This window comes from Aulostomus chinensis, chromosome 2, assembly GCF_037954235.1.
Source record: "Aulostomus chinensis isolate RoL2024-O1b breed Wild chromosome 2, RoL_Achi_v1.0, whole genome shotgun sequence".
Taxonomy (NCBI): domain Eukaryota; kingdom Metazoa; phylum Chordata; class Actinopteri; order Syngnathiformes; family Aulostomidae; genus Aulostomus; species Aulostomus chinensis.
In genome coordinates this window covers 12699009-12719117 of record NC_141321.1, presented here as the reverse complement: position 1 = coordinate 12719117, position 20109 = coordinate 12699009, and the positions used below count along the sequence as shown (strand labels likewise).

The window sequence follows — 20109 nt, the reverse complement described above, 5'->3', positions numbered from 1 at the left end:
AGAGGTTCATATGAGCATTTCCACACCCTCATCTTGCAACTTCAGGGCCTGAGTCATCCGGGAGCTGAGAGTTTTCCTCGGTGGAGGTGTGCACCCTGAGTGCTAGCTAGTTTCTGCAGAGAGACAGCAGAGAAGCCGTTGAATTCCTAAATGTGCCTTTCTAACACATGAAGAACAGAAGAACAGGAAATGTGTTGTAGTTGTTTCAGGTCAGGAATAACAGACAACAAATGGGAACAGGAGGTAAAAGTGGCACTTAACCAAAAAAAACTAAATACTCCTTGAGAGTCGAGGTAGTGACTTATACTGTTTCTAGCCTCCATTGTAAAAATACACATTTAAATACACTATATCATGCATTTAGGGAATATAATGAGTGTGTGTGTGTGTGTGCGCGCGCATGTGTGTTTGTACAATAAAAATAGAGCAATTCCAATAAACCTAGGAAATAGAAGCTCTGTGAAATTGTAATTAATGTTAAATTCGGTCTCAGTTTGTGTGCCATCTCCACTTCACCACACACACACTCTCATCACATACTTTCTATACTATGTTGGAAAAGACGTACACTTGCTTATTGTGTGTGCATGTTGGCTCGTGGTTTCCTCCTGTGCTCCTTACCAACATAGAAAAGAACCCGGATCTGCAGGGTGTCGCTCCAGAACAGCTGCAGCGTTTAGCTGCTCCTCCTTTGTCACACTGGGTTTTTTTTAGCCAGCGTTAACTCTGCTGCAGCCGTCTGCCCTCTGCAGTGGAGCCACAGACCCAGACCGCGGCGCCAGCAGCCAAGGCTCAGTGACAGCAGGTAACCGCTGAGGTGTGACAGCAATGATGGCGAACGCCTCAGCGGCAAAAGCGCCGCACTCAGCATTTTTCTCTCCACGTCCTCCTGTAACCTCCAGCGATGAGGAGTGTGTCGTACCGAAAGGAGGTTCTGCATTCTGATCATATATTATTGGTTTTACACACATCATCATTTCTCTAAGCAGCCATGCATGGTGCTGCAGACACCTGAGCCCAGCAGCGCTGCAGGCCAACAGACCCCCCCCCCCCCCCGCTCTCATTTCACTCTGATGGACGTCCGACTCGTGCGCTCTGCCTCTAGATGTTTGGTTCTTCAGTCAGAGAATAAGAGCGTGAAGATCCTGATGACTTGAAGACGATGAGAAATCCAACGGGAATGTTTGATCAACTTTTCTGAGTTTGACTGAACCGCACGCTGTTGAGAAGAGTAAAGATAATTAGCTGCGTATATCATTGCTATGCATTCAGAGAAGAAAGAACTGCTGAACTTAAACTGCATCTCTGACATTTCTTCAGATTCAGAAAACTACAATTATCCCTGTGGTGGGCAATTAGGGGAGCAGAGCGGCACAGTTTGTTACACAACAGCAACACAACAACATACATTAGGTGAGGAAATGCAGTGGAACAGTCTGTTAGCGGTTAGCAGCGGTTACTTTGTAAAGTACATGATAGAAGTGGTAGTGCACAATAGATAAGTAGTATATTTACATTATAAAGCATGTGCTCCACCCTCCCTCACTGTAAGAAAGACCACATTGCTGAGACGTCATCCTTTGGGTACGTAGCAAAGTGGCGGCCATGTTTCCTCCAGCTACACAGCAGCTGATGTCAGAGTAATGATGGTTCCCTCCTCCACTGTCAAATTCTTCTCCACTTGCTTTCGTAGGTGAGGAGCTCCGGGGGAAGATCACGGTTCGCAAGAACAAGAAGGACCCTCGTTCACTGTTGGTGACCTTTGACCTCCAAGACAGGAAGCAGACCTACAGCCTGCAGTGACATCAGCCATTGCAGGATAAATAACCCGACTGCTAGAGGACTTTTTGTATCTTAGTATTATCTCAGTATCTTGTAATAAAAACACAATGTTATGAGTTCTTCTGTGTGAGTCTCATATTGCACTGAATTACATTAGTTGTTTGTGTGTGTGTGTGTGTGTGTGTGTGTTTTGACTGCAATCGAAGACTTCAAAGACGGACTTCCATGAATCTTTAACTTTTCAATCATTTAAATTATGGTTTATCACGACAGAAACGCTTCAGAGAGAGAGAGAACTCAGACCGCCGTCATCCTGCACCCCAGCAGCGTCCAACCCTCCTCATCAAATTGTTCACTTAGAGAAAAAAGAAAAAGGGCAAGAACTGGCAGCCAGTCTCTCCTCCTCCTCGTCCTACTTTGTGTCTCAGCAGGGGCATCATCCATCTTCCATGAGTTTATTGGGACAATGTGAAATGAATTTAGGCTTGAGAACATCAGACTGAAGCCCTCTCACCTGCTTCAATGAGTCGCTGCATTTACAATTAAGAGAAGTTTCCTCTGTGAGATGATGAGTCCTGAACGGGGAGTCCTGTGATGCTTCTCTGTACTCATCCTTTGTCCTGTCTGACAGCAGATTAATGGTTTAGAGAGCTGACTGACAGGAACCCAGCAAGAAGTCACCTTTGGATTCGGGGATGTATCCTAAATGTCAGTTCAATTGTTCCCCCACATTTCATTTCCTGTAACTTCCATCCATCCATCCATTTCCTATACCGCTTGTGTGTGTGTGTGTGTGTGTGGGGGGGGGGGGGGGGGGCTGACGTCGCAGGGCCATCGGGAACAATTAAGTGATCAGTATCTTGAGCGACCCTTCGGCTGCTCGACGACCACTCTACCTCTGAGCCATGCCGCCGTTTTCCTGTAGCTTATGTTTCTTTTTTAATGTTTTTATTTTGATTAACATTTTTTAAGAGCACCTCTTCCTTATCCACAGCCCCAAACTTTTGATCCCATCGAGCTGGGAAGAAGCACCAGTTGGGCTGAAAACGGGATGCTCGGGTACATAACTGCCGTGCTTCTCTGGTTAATTAGGAGACGGGCCTTATTGCTGTATTTTCAAATGAAATAGTTAATTTTGTTCTTTGGACGTCTGAAGGTATTCGTTTTTGAATTTAAATTCCTTTAAAAACATTCCCATTGTCTTGTTGTTTTTTTCTATCATCTCGTTTTGCACCAATAATCTTTCAGGAATAAAATGTTATTTATCGTGCAGACAATGGGGGAGCTGAGAGGTGATTGGCTCCTGGCGGGTCATTGTTGCTCCGATTCCACGCGCGTGTGTGGGTCAGGTCGGGGTGGCCCCTCCAGAACACGTGACAACTCCAATGAGATAAATATTTGATGTCCAAAAAACATGAGAACGGAAACAACTTAAATATTACATCGATGCAGTTCCACTGAGTGTGACGTGTCTGTCAGCCTGGAGCGACGACGACGACGATGATGATGATGATGATGATGATGATGATGGTGGTGGTGGTGGTGGTGGTGGTGGTGGTGACCACCGCTGAATCGATTCCTTCCAGGCGCTTCAGATGGAATCGGCTGCTTAACACTCTCGCGACAGTGGGAGTGATCAATTAATTGGACCAGCTCATGTAATTACAGAGCACGAGCAGGAGACTCCTCCGCGACCGCTCGAGCGTGACACCCGATTTTTAAGGGTGCTCCACCAGAGAGGAGAGTCGAGGTGAAGCGCAACGTTTCAGTCAGAGGGGTCTGAGAGAACCTTTCTTCTCTCGCGTGAACTGTAGATTTAAAGTTGGGAGGCAGAATAAGAACCTCTCCCTCCGCGAGCTGCTGAGGATTCTGATGTTCCTTCGTTCTGTGGAGAGAGTGAAGCCTGTTCTGCAAGACTGAAGCGAGCTATGTGTATATGTGTGTGTGTGTGTGTGTGTGTGTGGGGGGGGGGGGGGGGGCAGAAATCAATTACAATTATTCTCTGTTGACAATGTAATTAAAGTGCAGGCGCCGGCTAATACAGCCGCTCCGCTCTCTTATCTGGAGCCGCGGACATTTGCAAGAGGAGAGGAGGTGCGCAGCGTGAATAGCAAGTGTCCCGTTGTCCCCACTTCTGTCCCGGCGAGGAAAGTGCCTCAACGCCCTCTGAGACGTTCTGAAATCAGTGCAGGTTTAAAACGGGACTTTTATTGAATTCATCTCTTATTATATTACAGGTTGCGTGTGCGGGAACAAAAGCTATAATCATGTGGAAGATCTCGGCTGATTGGCTGGTCAGTGCCTTCACTAACCCAAATAGGTTGCACTTCCCTCATGAATATTAATGACTGTGTACCCCGCAAAAACAGTGCAACGGGACAGTTAGAAAATTAATACGTTTGAAGAATCAGTTTATTACTGCTGAAAACGTTTTTTTTTAATTATAACCAATTAAATTAAAGTTTAAATTTATCAAATGGTGGTGTGTTTGTAGGGCCTAGTTTATGGCCTTAATATAGTTGAGCAACGGGCACAAAATCATCACATAAGTTAATGGTTTTAGCTCGATATTAAAGTGTCAGTAAAATATTGATTAGGCCAGAATATTATTCCATAATAATAACAATTATTATTATCTATTAATTATTGTCATTCAACATCTGTGCAGTTCTCGATTCCTCCAATCATAGGCCAATCTCGTTGCTAAGCAACGGCCCTTGCGACCTTTTTTCGTTAATTGGACGCAAAACATGTCTGCGTTCAGCTTCCGATTTACAACAACCAATCAGAGGAGAGAACCGTCCTCCGCCTTACAGGCTAAAATATTTCAGTGTCAGTACGAAATTAACTGTTTCTGACGTGTGTGTGTGTGTGTGTGTGTGTGTGTGTGTGTGTGTGTGTGTGTGTGTGTGTGTGTGTTTATTCTCCCTCCTTCTATGATGGCCTTACTCTTACTTGAACGTGCTCTCCTGCACCGACGTCACTAACGATGCCGCTTCTTCATTTTTGGACCAACGATCACTCGCTTCTTTTCTCGGCCCTCTACAGGGACACGAGGCTCTAATGTTATGCGCAATGCAGTGCTCGAGGAGCTCCAGCGTGGCACTTTCCTTCCTGCGCTGTCACAGCTTCCAGTCCAGGCTTCACTGGTTGGCCCAACTTCCTCCTGGTGCACGTCATTTAAAAAAGGCCTCCTCTCTGCGTAAGACGTTAACGAATGGTAGCTTTGTGGAGACCTCGCCCACCTTTTCAACTGACCAAAGCCCCTATCGGTGACGCACAAAGGAATGTAGCAGCGCGTCGTGCGTAAAACCCGCCAAGTGGAAAACTATTTATAGATCAGAATATTTTTAGCATTTTTTAAGCATAATGCAATGTGATGCTGCAGTTAATCGCGTACAAACGTATTGATACGTGCAGATTAGCTACAATAAAGACTTGTACTTCGATTAATACCCTGACCATCTGGTTCCTGGGTCCGAAGGCCTGAAAGTCTGCTATAAAACCACGAAACCGAACGATAGACAGGAACTGCTGCCGTAACTGGACTCAGCACGTGCCAACATGATTTGGTCCCCGTACGATCAAACTGATCTCCTCCAGTAATCACCTGAGCTTGGAAATCTTTGCCCCAAACGAGCCACTTTGTGTGTGTGTGTGTGTGTGTGTGTGTGTGTGTGTGTGTGTGTGTGTGTGTGTGAGTGTGTGAGAGTATCCTGGAGGAGACAAGTGTATTAATCAGCTGTGGAAGAGTACGTCCGGGGCACACGCATGCATCGTGCGTAACCACACAATCCACGCACACACGCGCGCGCCTCTTGGCTCTGCTTGTCCCTTTAAAAATCCGAATCCAAGGCCAATGATTTATCAAACTCCTATTATCAAGAAAATGTCACGCGAAGGGCACCTTGCTCCGCACTGACGCAAACTCGGGTCTTTCCCACGCAGCTCTAGAAAAGCTTTGCACTTGGCGCTTTGCGCGGATACGAGCAGTCCGCCTCCACTCCGCTCTGCCTACTTACAGCTGTTTGCAGCCCAACACCGGAGCTCCTCCACAATGGTGAGTATCGGTGAAGACTATTTTTTAACTTTATCTCCGGTTTTAGCAGGTACGTTAACGCCTTGGTCGTTTTCATGCTAATTTATCACTTTGTTCAAATCAGTTTGGCGCGCCGCGGTCGTTGCGCTGTCCGCGGTGCTGGAATGCAGCTCCGTATTCAAGAAAACTTTCTTCACTCAAACTCATTCTGTTGCTCTTTTCTCTGCTTTCTCTAATCTTAAAGTTTAAAAGTTGAAAACCAATGATTCTGCGGTGTAATATCAGACTAATAAATGCATTTATTTTATTAACTGATTTTCTTCCAGACCAGAGGTGTTACCCGCCAGGTGCGATTCTGTTCCCGTCCAATTAACGACGCAGCTAATCATTCATCAGTCTAATGTTGCTGTGTTTTTTTTTAACTCTCTATGTTTAGATTTTGGTTGATTTTCTGCTCGCTTTCACAGCCCCTCGTGGCTTCATTTCAGGGAGACAATTGTAATTCCGGCGCCCCAGGTTCGCTTGCTGTTGAAACGCCGGTGATCTCGTATGCCTGGCGGGGACAGCGAAGCTGCAGAGACCCGCAGCAGCTTGTCTATTGCCCATAAAAAAATAAAAAGAAATTCTTGGATGTGTGTGGCTGAATGACATGAGGGGGAAATGGGGCGTAAAATTAAAGAATCTTGCAGAGAGGGAGAGCTGGGGAGGCAAAGCAGCCCCCCTCCCTCCAACACAGCCGCGCACGCACACACTCCAGCACACCCGGTAGACTGAGCTGGAACTAGAGAGCAGCCAGGGTCGGAACATGCAGCAGGAAAACGTTGCAGAAAGAGAATTCATCCGTTTTAGTGTGAAAGCAGAGATGGTGTGTGGCCGCCTCGCGGAGCTCTGACGCAGTTTGTCCTGCTGATCTGACTCTTGTGTTCCAGGATTTCTCCGACCAGAGAGACATGGCCAAGCAGCCGGCCAGCGCTCCTGCAGCCGGCTACATCCCCATGCAGCAGCCGGACGGAGCTGCGGGACTTACAGCAAACAAACCGGACAACGCGCCCACCCCTCACCACCACCCGGCGCCGCAGCCGCCGCCTCCTTGCAACGAGAACAAAACTTTTTGTCCCACGGAAAATAAACCGGGAGAACCGGATAGTAATAAAGCGTATGGGACGTTTAAAAACACCCCGCCAGCGGTGCCTGGATCCGTGGCCGCCAACTCGGCCTTTAGGAAAGATTCCACTGGTTCAGTTCGCGGGGGGGCCGCCCAGTACGGCGACCCGCTCCGGGCAACCGCAGAGCAGAACAACACTGCGGGCAACTGGACGGCTATGAGCCAGACCACCATCATACTGGGAACAGATGGGAACACGTCTGTTCAGCCCGGCACCGTGGCGGGGGTAAGTCTGTTAAATGAACCGTTACGTTAACGGAGAGCCGGTGTGAGTGAGTGCGGTGCCGGCTGCAGCTGCGGTGTAGATGCTGAGATTAACTGGATTAACCTGCTGCCTGCTAACCGAGGAGGGGCTGGTCTGGGAGCTCTTAAAGACAAGTACTGATGGAAGGAAGCTCCGTGTGCACCGCTGGCTTCCAATTTGCACTCCTGCAGGGGTTGAGTTGCTGTTTAGTCACAGATGTGCCGGGAAAAATGCGGCAACTTCTGAGCAGAACGTAACCTCAGACAATCACACAAAGCTCTTTATTTTGAAGGGAAACAAACGTATTTATTTATTTTATTCCCTGGCAATATTTCCACTAATATCAGCTCAGCATTCGTACTGAATAGAGTGAGTGTAGATTGTGCAGAATTCTTGGGTGGATCCGGAGCTATTTGGCGTCCCGGTCCTCTCAGGAATCCCCCTGCGCCAATCTGACCACAGCACTTCAACCCCGCTCAACTCAGAATCCGGGGTTTGATTAAGCGTGTGACGGATGGCCGGTCATCTGAGTGAAACGCCACCAGTTTCAGGATGGAACCATTTCTGCTCATTAGCCAGACTGTGTTGGAGTTGAATTCCCGTTTAGATTAACATGATCCGTAATAAATGGACTCACACAGACAATCTACTGCTGAATTACACGAGACTGATGCGCGTTCACGTCAGTCCCCACTCACGCTCCTGCAGCCACCCACAAAGTTTGGGAGCATCTGAGATTTAGGCTGTAATTTGGTGCGGATGGCCTGTGAGTGCACTTGGAGATCAGCTGTTGTTGTTGTTGTTGATTTTTTTGATTTTTTTGATTTTTTTTACAGAAATTGCACGAGATCTGATGGTGAAAATCTTAACCTGAACGATTTTAATCCAGAAACGACTGAGATTAAACCGGATTTTGAATTGTTTGAGGTCCTTTGTATTTAAAAATGAAAACGAAGTGTCTTTATGTTAGCGAAACGGGATTTTATTCGAAGAAATTAACGTTTTGTTCGGGTTGACAGGAAATATTTGCTCACTCGGTCATCAATTGTAGCCCCAGGGCCCAACCTCAGTGAACCTGAAACTGAGAAGTGTTCGTAAACCCTTGTTTTTCCTCTCAGGCTGACGATGATGACGAGGGTGGAGATGAGAATAAAGCCAGAGGAAACTGGTCCAATAAACTGGACTTTATTCTGTCCATGGTGGGCTATGCTGTGGGGCTGGGGAACGTGTGGAGGTTCCCTTATCTTGCCTTCCAAAATGGTGGAGGTAAGAGAGAGAAACGAATAATGAGATTAACAATCGAATGTTCTCTCAGAGACTGAATAGTTTAGCATTCCTGCGACATCGTGGCAAGGAAAGATCCTTTTAAGCGACTGATTTATGGTTATTTTTTAATTTATTGTGAAAAACTAAAAATAGAAATGGCCTAATAAAAGAAAATGCTAGTAAAATACTCTCATCTTATAATAATAATAATAATAATAATAATAATAATAATAATAATAATAATAATAATAATAATAATAATAACGCGTGTGTGCATCTGTTATAATTATAATATAATAATTATTGTTATTATTGTTAGTAGTAGTAGTAGTAGTAGTAGTAGTAGTATTTGATTGATTGTGTGAAACACAAGTCAGGAACTGTTTCACTCGTGAGGAGATCCCAAGTCTGTGGAGTCTGAGGAACTGAATGAAGGCTTTAGGCGTCTCTTTGCGGCGAACTTACCTCTGTAGCCTGTTCATTTCCTTGCAGGAGCATTTTTGATTCCCTACCTGACAATGCTGGGAATTGCTGGGATCCCAATCTTTTTGCTGGAGGTGTCTCTGGGCCAGTTTGCCAGCCAGGGGCCCGTCTCAGTGTGGAAGTTCATCCCAGCACTGCAAGGTAAACTGCCCCTACTGGTCCTGGAAACACACATCAATATCATCACGAGTCTCCACTTTCCTTAAGAGTAATTTATATATTTCGTCTCATTTATTTATTTTAGGTTGCGGGATTGCCATGTTGATAATATCTGTCTTGATAGCCATATACTATAATATTATAATGTGCTGGACACTGTACTACCTGTTCGCTTCGTTGAAGGGCTCACTGCCATGGGCTAACTGTAGGAATGAGTGGAACACGGTGGAATGTAAGGACAAAGACATGCTGCTGTTAGGTAAGACACACACACACACACAGACACACACACGCACACACACACACGCACACACACACACACACACACACTAAAAGCACTCCTCTCTCTTCCCACAATGCGCAATGCGTCATGAGTCTCAGTTGAGGTGTCCTGCGGAACCATGAATCCTCACCTGTGATCTCTGCGGTTTTTTTCACGAGCAGCACTTCAGATTAATTCATCTGGGAGGTTTAGTTTTGATAAAACAGGCCAACTATAATATAAAAGAGGCCTCGATGTATCAGTGACACCCAGACATACGTTTTTTGTAATCATTTCGATTAATTTGAGCTATTTTATTTCACATTAGGAGCGTATTTTGTGGTCAGAGGATGCAGCTGCTGCTGTCTTTATTGCTCTCTTTTTCATGAAAATGTAGTTTAAGTCATGTTTGAACGGTGAGTAATGTGGGGGGGTGTATTTGACATCGACCTGCATCGAATAAACATCGAAATTCGGTTCGTTTCTTTGATTATTTGCCTTCAGCGAATCTGTGAATTCAGCACAAAAACTGCTTGCTTGACAAATTTACTGTACTGGCTGAGCTGCTGCAGTGCTGCGGTGAGCCCGGCACTGACCCCTGCTGGCCGTATCGCACACTACAGGCCCGCCTGCCGCTTCTCTCGCTCTCTCTCTCTCTCTCTCTCTCTCTCGCTCTCTCTCTCTCTCTTCCAAAATCACTCTCTCACTATCTTAAAAAGATAGCTCAGACTTTTGGCCAAAAATGTGCAAATGTCAAAAGAAACATAAAAATTAAAAAATTAAATGCATTCAAGGAAAACCTGCAATAGAGGGTTATTAATATGCTTGTATTCTTGTTAGGGTGCATAAAAATGATTACACCATAAAAACACCACTTTTAAAACATGTTACAGTATTTAGCAATAACTCTAAAACCTGTATGTGTCTGATAATCCTCAGTCTTTCAATGTGATGATGAACGTTGTGGCCTCGTAGGCCATTTTGATGCAGTCGAATTAGAGTTTGCTTCATTTTGTTTTATTCGCATGGAAATATTTATTCGTTTTGTTGTATATTTATCTTGAATTTAGAATCTTTTGTGAAAATGACATTCAGGTTATTACAGTTTGCACATATATACGACTTAAAAAGTGCTCATGTCTGCTCCTATTATTTTATTTTGTAGAAAACCTGTGACACACAAAGGTTCCGACTGATCGTCTCTGTTATTTTCATCTGACTGTATCTAGAATATTGATATCAAATCCCCAGTTTTCAACCACACTGGGGTCTTGAGTGAGAAACCCAGAACATCCCACGGTTCTGCCCTCTGACGTGTGTTGGTTTCTGATTGGAACAGACTCCTGCATCTTGCGGGACAGAAACTTCTCTTCAGTCAGGAACTCCAGCTTCTGTTTGTCTGCTCACGCTGTGGGAAACCTGAGCAAACTTTTAAACATGACTGTGGATGCCAACAAGACCTACGTCAGCCCCAGTGAGGAGTACTTCAAGTGAGTTCCTCGTCTGGCTGATCAAAAGTGGGAAGGAAAAAAAGAGTTATATTGAATAGACCCAAAAAGAATTAGTCCGCTATGTTGTGGTCTTCCGGTCCGATGTCTCTGTTTTCTTATACACAAAAGAAGGACTTTGTTTCTGCTATGTGGTGTTGGAAGGCCAAAGATTTAACTTTTTCAATTTTTGAAATTCTTTTAAAATTCACTGAGTCCAAGTGTCAGATGTGCCAGTGGAGATACTGACTCATCCAGTATTTGAACATGACAGCAACGGGCTCCTGGGAGCAGGTTTGGCCTGATGATCATGGAATTTGTGGTTTAGAAAATAACCGCTGAGTCATCAACTACGAAACACAAAGAACCTCTAAAAACTACAGGACTTGACACTGATCCTGCTCTGCAAAAAATAGGAGGTGATTCCCCCCCCCCCCCCCAAAAAAAATTCCTATTTTCTCAAAACTGAATCTGTTATTGCGGTAAAATGTCCAATAAAATGTTTGAGAGGTAAAAGAACTCGAACAGAAATCCTCCTGTAGTGTTTGATCGGATTTTAGGACGGAGGGGCAGTCAGTCAGTCAGTCAGTCAGTCAGTCAGTCAGTCCTCTGCAGGAGGAACAAGAACACTTGTTTGGTGCATTTTTATATTATAACATCTCTTTCTTTTCATGCACTTGCGGACTTCCCCTACGCTACCCCGTGATTTATTTGACAGCTCTAGTTACTTTTCAGACCAATTTTCCTGCATGAATAAATAAATAAATACAAAAACTTATGAAATAAATTCATACATTTTTGACATCAAACAAGTTACAAATGCATTGATGAGTATGGACGGAGAAGTAGAATGAATGATGACTCAATTATTGGATTGACGGTGAATCAACTGGCAACGAATTTTAATACTGATTTCGCCCGCTAAGCTTTTCATGGAACAATTAAGATTCCCGTGAAACGTGAAAACTTTCTTTTCCTTTCAATTGTTAAGTTATAATTCTATAATTCGTGTGATCAATCAATGCTCGAATGATCAGCAGATCCTTCAACATCCTCGCTGCAGCGTTGGCATCCTGCCTCTCTCTGGACGCACGAGTGACGCTGATATCATGAAGATGTTTACTGCAGTCACAGTTGACACTTTCTCTGTATTTGACTTGAAATGTATTAAGAATATTTTCCTGATTCATTTACAAAAACAAAAAAAACATTTTCCATGCAGAACTTCGTACATGAGTCTAGAAACTGCACGTCGTCCTCCGTAGGTTGGAAACCGGATGAAACAAACACAGTAGGGTCTTCGCCTTAAGTTCCTTCAGGCTCAGGCCCTAAGAGTGGGACTTTTTGTTAACAGAGTTTTCACTTGTTAGGCTCGTCGGTGCACATAAAGGACTTGAAAGAAACGAGGAATTTTCTCTGTGTGTAACGCAGGAGGTGATGGCTGAGTGTCTGTGTTCGATTCCCACCTGCAGGTACAATGTGTTGCACATCTCCAAGGGGATTGAGTATCCTGGAGATATTCGCTGGCCCCTGGCCGGCTGTCTCTTCCTGGCATGGCTCATTGTTTACGCCTCCTTGGCCAAAGGAATCAAGTCATCAGGGAAGGTAACGTCACTTCCTCTCCTCGCGTGCAGCTTTTTCATACTTTCGCCAGCAACAGAACAGAAACTGGAGTTTACTTTCATGTCAGCTCAGCGTCTTCTGCTTTCTAGCGCCCCCTAGTGATGGAATGTGTAACACATAATGGGAGACCGCTGATTTTACTCTCATATATATATATATATATATATATACACACACACACACACACACACACATATATACATACATACATATATTTAATGTGTAATGTATGTGAAGTATATACATTTACACGTTACGTTTTTTCTTTTCCTCGTGTTTCCTTCATGTTTTCTTCATCCCGAACACAAAAGAGTAGTCAACCCCCCCCCCTTCCTAAAACAAAGAAAAAAAATGCCCATTACAATTCAATATCCTCGCAGCACTCACCATTATGATTTGTTCAGCAAATCAATGGGAGAAATGTATTTGGTTATATATTTATGTATTCATGTTTTAAGTAGTTAATTCAAGAGCAACAATGTGTCAAAAATGTCAAATCTACACGTTTGTGGAATCAAAACTCTTGTGATGTGTTGCAGCAGCTGCCCTTCATTTTACAAATGCAACATTTTAGTGTGAACCGCGGAGTTGCAGCGCATTCATCTTGAAAACTTGTAGCACAGCGCCCTCTGCCGGACAGAGAGATGACACACACCCTTCTGCTGAGGCGTTGGGCTTCTTTCGTGAAACTGTTCTGCCACACTACGGGAATTTTCCCAGCTCTCAATTTAGTGTTCCTGACAGGAAGTAAAGCCCTGCCTTACTCCTTGTTCCGGATTTATAGTTTGTAGTTCTTGTAGCATTAAAGTTTCTGTAGCCCTCGATGATTGAGGGTTACAAGAAGTACATGGAAGGTATCAGAAGCAAGAAGTTACAACTAGCCATCAGTCTGTCTTCAGGATGAAACTGAGGGCTTAAAGATGTGTGAGAACCAATATGTGCATGAGAACACGTCATGAGTGAGGCCCACTGAAACCATAGAACATCTCCCACTCAGAACGTCTTGCTTTTGAACACTCAGAAAAGAAAATCCAAACCACAGGGAGTGACAGCACTCCAATCAATTAGAATTTATAAATCTACACAAGCCTCTACGCCCTCTGTCCTTGGAACATTGATTTGAGGGAGGAAAAAATACCCCAAAACATCAAGAAATGTCCCCAATGTACAGCACACCTCTGCTCTGTGTGTGTGTTGAGAATGCTGTCATTTCTCTGCTGCAGCTCTCTCATGTTTGGACTGTTTTCTCTCTCTCCTGTTTCCTCTTCATCAGGTGGTTTATTTCACAGCCACGTTTCCCTACGTGGTGCTGGTGATCCTGCTGATCAGAGGCGTGACCCTCCCCGGGGCCTTTGACGGCATCCTCTACTTTATCACACCAAAATGGGAGAAACTCAATGATGCAAAGGTACCTGATACTTGATTGTTTCATTACCCTGAGAAAGAAGCGACCCAGAACTGCCCGTCCCTGCCGTTTACCTGCAGTTCTTCCTCCATTAGGTGTGGAAAGACGCAGCCACTCAGATCTTCTTCTCTCTGTCGGCGGCGTGGGGAGGCCTCATCACACTCTCCTCCTACAATAAGTTCCACAATAACTGCTACAGGTAAACACACAAAAGGTAAACCATGCTTCTGACAAACGATTTCAAACTGGCACGTGACACTGTGTTTGTCTGCCTGATAGAAATGTGCAAAATAAATATCAATCTTTGCAGTGTTTCTGTCATTGCCTTTCACTTAAACTATTTACCCTCTGATGTAAAACTACACAAAAGTCACGCTATTTTTCTTATGCCCAAAACTGATGATTTTAACTCTTGTCTGGTGGAATTTGACTTTTAGAAAATTTACTATCCCTTCATATAGCTTAAGTTTTTTTTTTTCATGCAGAAACAACAAATTCCACTGAAAGTGTTCTCACGTTTCTCAGCAATACATCAAGAGCCTCGTAATAGTCCTGCATGAATATTACTTGATAGAAATCATATTAAATTGAAATGTAAAGTTTTTAATGTTCAGATTTTGGTGACTGTGTCAGTGATATTTTGTATTTTTGGATCTAGTATCCTTGATGAGATGTGTATTTTTCTTCTACTGGGTGAAGAAAGTGACACAATGAATCTTACAATCCTGTATTTACACCTTTATGCACTGGCCCTGCATATTTAGAGGCCTCTACTTGCAAGCAGTTTTTCTTTTTGCCTCCAGAGGGTGCTGTTGTCCATTCTGAGAATCACCATTTTCTGAATCATGCGTTACATATCAATAAAGCTGCAAGTTTGCGGTCAGTACAGCAGAAATGTTCATATTGGGTCTGTGTTTCTCTCCTCATTTCCCTTGCAGGGATACTATCATTGTGACATGCACAAACAGTGCCACCAGTATATTTGCTGGCTTTGTCATCTTCTCGGTTATTGGTTTTATGGCACATGAGTTGAAGGTGCCGATTGAGAAGGTGGCAGATGAAGGTAAGACACCGAAGCTGCAAGATCATGGAGACACATCTTGGTGAATCTTTCTATCTGCTGTGGAGATGCCGTGTGTGCACCCTTACAATCGTGTGTGTGTGTGTATGTGTGTGTTTGTGTGTGTTAGGTCCAGGCATAGCCTTCGTGGTGTATCCAGAGGCTCTGACCAGACTTCCCCTGTCTCCTTTCTGGGCAATCATCTTCTTTCTCATGCTCCTGACTCTTGGCCTGGATACCATGGTAACCAACACTCCCTCTGAATTTTACTTCTATATTTGCATGACTTAAATGTCCCCATGTCATGGATGAAGAAGAATGGTAAGGATATTTTGTTGTTTTTTTGGTTACGGGCACAAATTTAGAAATGATTTATTAATTTAATTTCGGTATTTTATAACCACTGCCCTGTTTCCCCAAAAATAATTTTAAGACTGAGTAAATTATGTTCCCGTGCTGTTCTTTTGGATCTTAATGAATTAAAGTCCAATATTCTCTCTGACGTTAACGCTCCAATAATTCCACAGAAACTATCAGGCTGAATACTTCACATCTTCCCGGATTATTGCTACATAGCTGACGTTAGGTACTACAGAGGGCTTACCAGCAAACATCTGCCCTCTATGCTGCTGGTGAAAGCTCTGGCTAGATCGTTAACGGAACATGGCAAGTTCCTCAGAAAGTCCCTTGCTGTCCATCATTTTTAGGGCCAGAGAGCTGCCCCTCTCTCCTCTGGGTGCATCCAAGAGCTGCAGACTCCCCAGCTGACTGGTAGTTTTCTTAGCTGCTATGAATGCTAACTTTTGAGGGGTGCATCAAATCCCTCCGCCAGCTCAGGAAAGTAGTTCTGACTCTAAAATGTCTCTGAATTTTCAAATTTTATCAAAGCAAATGTTAAACTCAGCCAAAGTTCTATTGATGAAGGCAACATTTTGGGGAAAAGTGTATTTGATGACTTTTGAGATGGCTTTCTCAACTGTCCCAGTGCTAGCATCATAGCAGCTAAGCTAACTAGGTGAACTGTGTAGAGGTCTGGGGCTCTGTCATCTTCACAGAGGAGAGAAGGGTATCTGTTTGCTTGCCTGACACTAACAACAAAGGACAATAATTGTAGTAGTTAAAGAGTTGACGTGTTCCTTTAACACCTTAATTAAAATGATGCAAAAGAAGCTAAACATCGTATTCTCAGTGTTCTCCAATGCAGCGTGACCCTTTTCACATACATGTGAGTTATACTCAGATCCAGAGGAAAAGAAATAATTATTCGTATTGTTATTACATGTACGAAACCATAAGAACAGTCCATGTTCCCATGGGACACGATCCAAAAGTTCCACATCATCGAGTGCTGTGCCAGAGTCTCTTCAATGGACTGCTCCTCGGTAAACACTCAGCCTCAGGAGCGTCATGCTGCTGTGTACAAATGCTGGACTAATTGACCTAATTAACACCATTACTACACACACGCCGCCCGCTGTGACTGATTTCAGCTGGAGAGCTCTGCAGCTCTCCAGGTACTTGAGCATAAGGGGTCTGTGTGATTAGAGCGAGGGGAGCTAAGTCAACCATGAAGTTCTAGAACAAGGTGACTGAAGCCACAATGGGTTTAAGTCAATTACAACACATTATAGTCCAAGAAGATGGCTGCAGCTTTCACGTTCCAAAAGTCCTTCAAGAGTTCACCTTGGTTTGTTGAGAACTATATAGATAGATAGATAGATAGATGATAGATAGATAGATAGATGATAGATAGATAGATAGATGATAGATAGATAGATAGATAGATGATAGATAGATAGATAGATAGATAGATAGATAGATAGATAGATGATAGATAGATAGATAGATGATAGATAGATAGATAGATAGATAGATAGATAGATAGATAGATGGATAGATAGATAGATAGATAGATAGATAGATGGATAGATAGATAGATGATAGATAGATGATAGATAGATGGATAGATAGATAGATAGATGATAGATAGATAGATAGATAGATAGATAGATAGATAGATAGATAGATAGATAGATAGATAGATGGATAGATAGATAGATGATAGATAGATGATAGATAGATGGATAGATAGATAGATAGATGATAGATAGATAGATAGATAGATAGATAGATGATAGATAGATAGATAGATAGATAGATGGATAGATGATAGATAGATAGATAGATAGATAGATAGATAGATAGATAGATAGATAGATGGATAGATAGATAGATAGATAGATAGATAGATAGAGAGAGATGGATAGATATTCAAAATAGAAACTTCAGGATGTATTGACCAAAAATAAAGACAATTTAAATGTGATTTTGAACCATGATTATTATATTTAATAACGGCATAGAGCATTTTTAAATTCCCAATAATCTCTTCCCAGGACAGACTTTACTGAAGAATGCAAGCCATGTGGCTCCGCAGAGCTTTGCATCCTCTTTCAGCTCCTTGTTTTGGTTCCCAGGTGTGGGGACTTCCCTCCCACCACCCTTGTTTCCAGCAGCAACTGTTCAGAAATCCACTGGACTGCACCTTCAGTGGTTTGTGAAGACAAAGGTGGATCTAAAAGGAGGCTTTAGGTTGATCAATAGAAGGCAGTGATCACATCTGACGTTAAAATGTGTCTGCTGTGACCACTGGAGATCAGATACACCGACGTGAGTTCCTCAGGGGCCTACATGACGATACCGCTCCATCTCTTCTACGTGTGAAACCAGCAGCTTGCATGTCACAGATTAAAGTTAATTATACACTGTCACTTTTGACAGGTTGATCTTATGTTCTTTAAAGTGACACTGTGTCATGACTGGATCATTTCCAAGTTATAGAAGTGAATTGTGCCAGCAACAGTACTGTTTTATTCCTGATGAGACTTAACTGAACAAACACTTTAAAGTCCTCGGGATGTTTTTCAAGTCCAAAGCACCTCCAGGTTTAATTGTGGGCAAACACTTCCAGATAACACACCAACTCCTTCAAGTGCAGGGCTCTGCTCCTGAGCGGAGCGAGGGACCAGAGGGCAGAGCTGCACATTAAGACACAAGTCAACAGCAGCAACAGTAAATGATGATGTTACTTTGCTCCGGCAGCCCAGAGGAGAAGGCTGCTGGCTTTGTTGTAGGAAACAGCTCGACAGTAATAGGCTTGGGATGTTGACGGAAATTAGTTTTGGGAGTTCAAGAGGAAGGAGAGGAGAAGTGTCAGATAGCTTGGTGCTCGCAACCTCCCTTGATGTGCCTGTGTGTTCATTCTTCCATCACTGTCCTCGGGGTCCTCAGCCCCCATCTTTTATTTGGGCACCTTTCAGATCTCTGTTGTCATCTAAATTATTCATGACAGTTTGTCTTTAAAATCTGTCCCTGATCAAGATTAGGAAAATCCTGTTTATTTCATTTTGGGAATCAAATGTAAAAATGGCTGAAATGCGTTTGTTACATGAAATGAATGTTTGCGATGGACGCTAAAGCGCTGAGAGCAGCAGCTTTGATTCAAATGAGCTAAAGCTGCTGACTGGAGCTTTCTCAGAGGAAATGCTCCTGCATATTGGACTGACTGGCTGATTCTCTCTAATTCTACATGAAACTAGGGTGAATACAGTATGTAATAACTTCCTTCCCACTTGTCTTCATCCCAGTTCGCCACCATCGAGACCATCGTGACCTCTGTGTCAGACGAGTTCCCCAAATACTTGAGGAAACACAAACCTCTGTTCACACTGGTCTGCTGCATCGCCTTCTTCATCCTGGGATTTCCCATGATCACAGAGGTATGACATGACCATACACAACCCAGATACACACACACACACACACACACACACACACACACACACACACACACACACACACACACACACACAAATGCCACGCTGCAAGTTTTATGGGATTGGGGTAACTGGAGCATTCTGCTGGTGCCTTGTGACTCTTTGAATAAGTTGACAGATTTCTGCATGCAAAGTGAAGTCAGGGGCTTCGGACGACAGACTCACTGACTCGAGTCTTACAAAAATCCCTCGAGCAACTTCAGAGGGCAAAATCCTGCTTAAAGTAGGTTCCACACGTCATTCCTTATGAGTAAGTCGGTGTGAAATATACCACAGTGAACATCCGAAGTGCAAAGACGTGAGTGTTTTTGAGGAGCCTGGAAATCTGTCTTGTGATGTTTGGTTCTTGTGTGTTTGTGACAGAATGGGATGTACATGCTGCAGCTGGTGGACACATTCGCCGCCTCCTACTCTTTGGTCATCATCGCCATCTTTGAGCTGGTGGGAACATCCTACCTTTATGGTGAGTTCACCTTTAGACAGAATGGATGGAGCAAACAGTGTCCACATGTAGTCTTTGAGGCTTCTAAAAAAATATAAACCTGGAGAGGTCACAAGGTCACCTACACACCAGCCTTCAGATCAGGAGACGGCAGGTGAGAAAAGTGCATGTTTCGGCCTGTGGGTGGCACTGCAGGAAACGATTAACCTCCCCAGTAAACACGCAGTAGATGACAAAAATACACATATTGCAGATATCATGCACAAACATGATAGAAAATGAATGAAAAATGTAGACATAGGGCTCAAGGAGATGAATACTTCCAGCGAGTTGATGTCATGAGATCCAAATCCAGATCTGTGTCAATTCCAAAACCTAATTCGTTGTTCCTGAACTTCATCATACTCCAAAACTTCTTCTAACAGACTGACAAACAAATAAACAGCCTTGAAAAAAAAACAATATTATCCATCAAAGTTGACTTGACTGTCATTTCACTGAGTATTTGCATACAGAGAAATGAAATACTCTCTTATCAACCCAACCAATGACGCAGCCTACCAGGTTTTTTGGTGCTTACTGACAATGCTCAGAAACTTGTTTTATAATTCAGGCATCACAAAGGCTCATTATTTATGTTAGCGCACCAATCTGTTACATAATCTGTTGCCTAACAAGGTGGGGCTGCTGGTCCAGTTCTCTGCATTGTCCTGGTTCCCTGTGTTGTCCCAGTTTGGTTGGTTGCCTCTACATGATCTCTACATCTGTGTGTGAAGTCCCTCAGAGGTAGAGTGGCCGTCTAGCAACCTAAGGGTCGCTGGTTCGATCCTCACTTCCCCTGGTAACCATGTCCAAG

The 20109-nt window shown here is 43.7% G+C and overlaps 2 protein-coding genes across 3 annotated transcripts in view; both read left to right on the top strand.

The window, feature by feature from the left end:
• Window positions 1–1913, top strand: part of prmt3 (protein arginine methyltransferase 3) — a 99406-nt gene extending 97493 nt beyond the window's left edge. Inside the window, exon 15 of one of the 2 annotated variants that reach the window (XM_086179520.1) lies at window positions 1694–1913. In XM_086179520.1, the coding sequence (XP_086035646.1) occupies window positions 1694–1803 (110 nt within the window). In that variant the 3' untranslated portion in view covers window positions 1804–1913. The remainder of the gene's footprint in view (window positions 1–1693) is intronic. The other variant, XM_086179518.1, reaches the window with a different exon arrangement.
• A 4568-nt stretch (window positions 1914–6481) lies between these two features.
• slc6a5 (solute carrier family 6 member 5) overlaps window positions 6482–20109 on the top strand; it is a 24216-nt gene continuing 10588 nt past the window's right edge. Inside the window, exons 1-13 of the mRNA XM_086192494.1 lie at window positions 6482–6586; window positions 6682–7212; window positions 8349–8496; window positions 8989–9120; window positions 9224–9397; window positions 10740–10890; window positions 12360–12492; window positions 13784–13918; window positions 14011–14114; window positions 14854–14978; window positions 15106–15218; window positions 18623–18754; window positions 19175–19274. Of these exons, the coding sequence (XP_086048620.1) occupies window positions 6482–6586; window positions 6682–7212; window positions 8349–8496; window positions 8989–9120; window positions 9224–9397; window positions 10740–10890; window positions 12360–12492; window positions 13784–13918; window positions 14011–14114; window positions 14854–14978; window positions 15106–15218; window positions 18623–18754; window positions 19175–19274 (2083 nt within the window). The remainder of the gene's footprint in view (window positions 6587–6681; window positions 7213–8348; window positions 8497–8988; window positions 9121–9223; window positions 9398–10739; window positions 10891–12359; window positions 12493–13783; window positions 13919–14010; window positions 14115–14853; window positions 14979–15105; window positions 15219–18622; window positions 18755–19174; window positions 19275–20109) is intronic.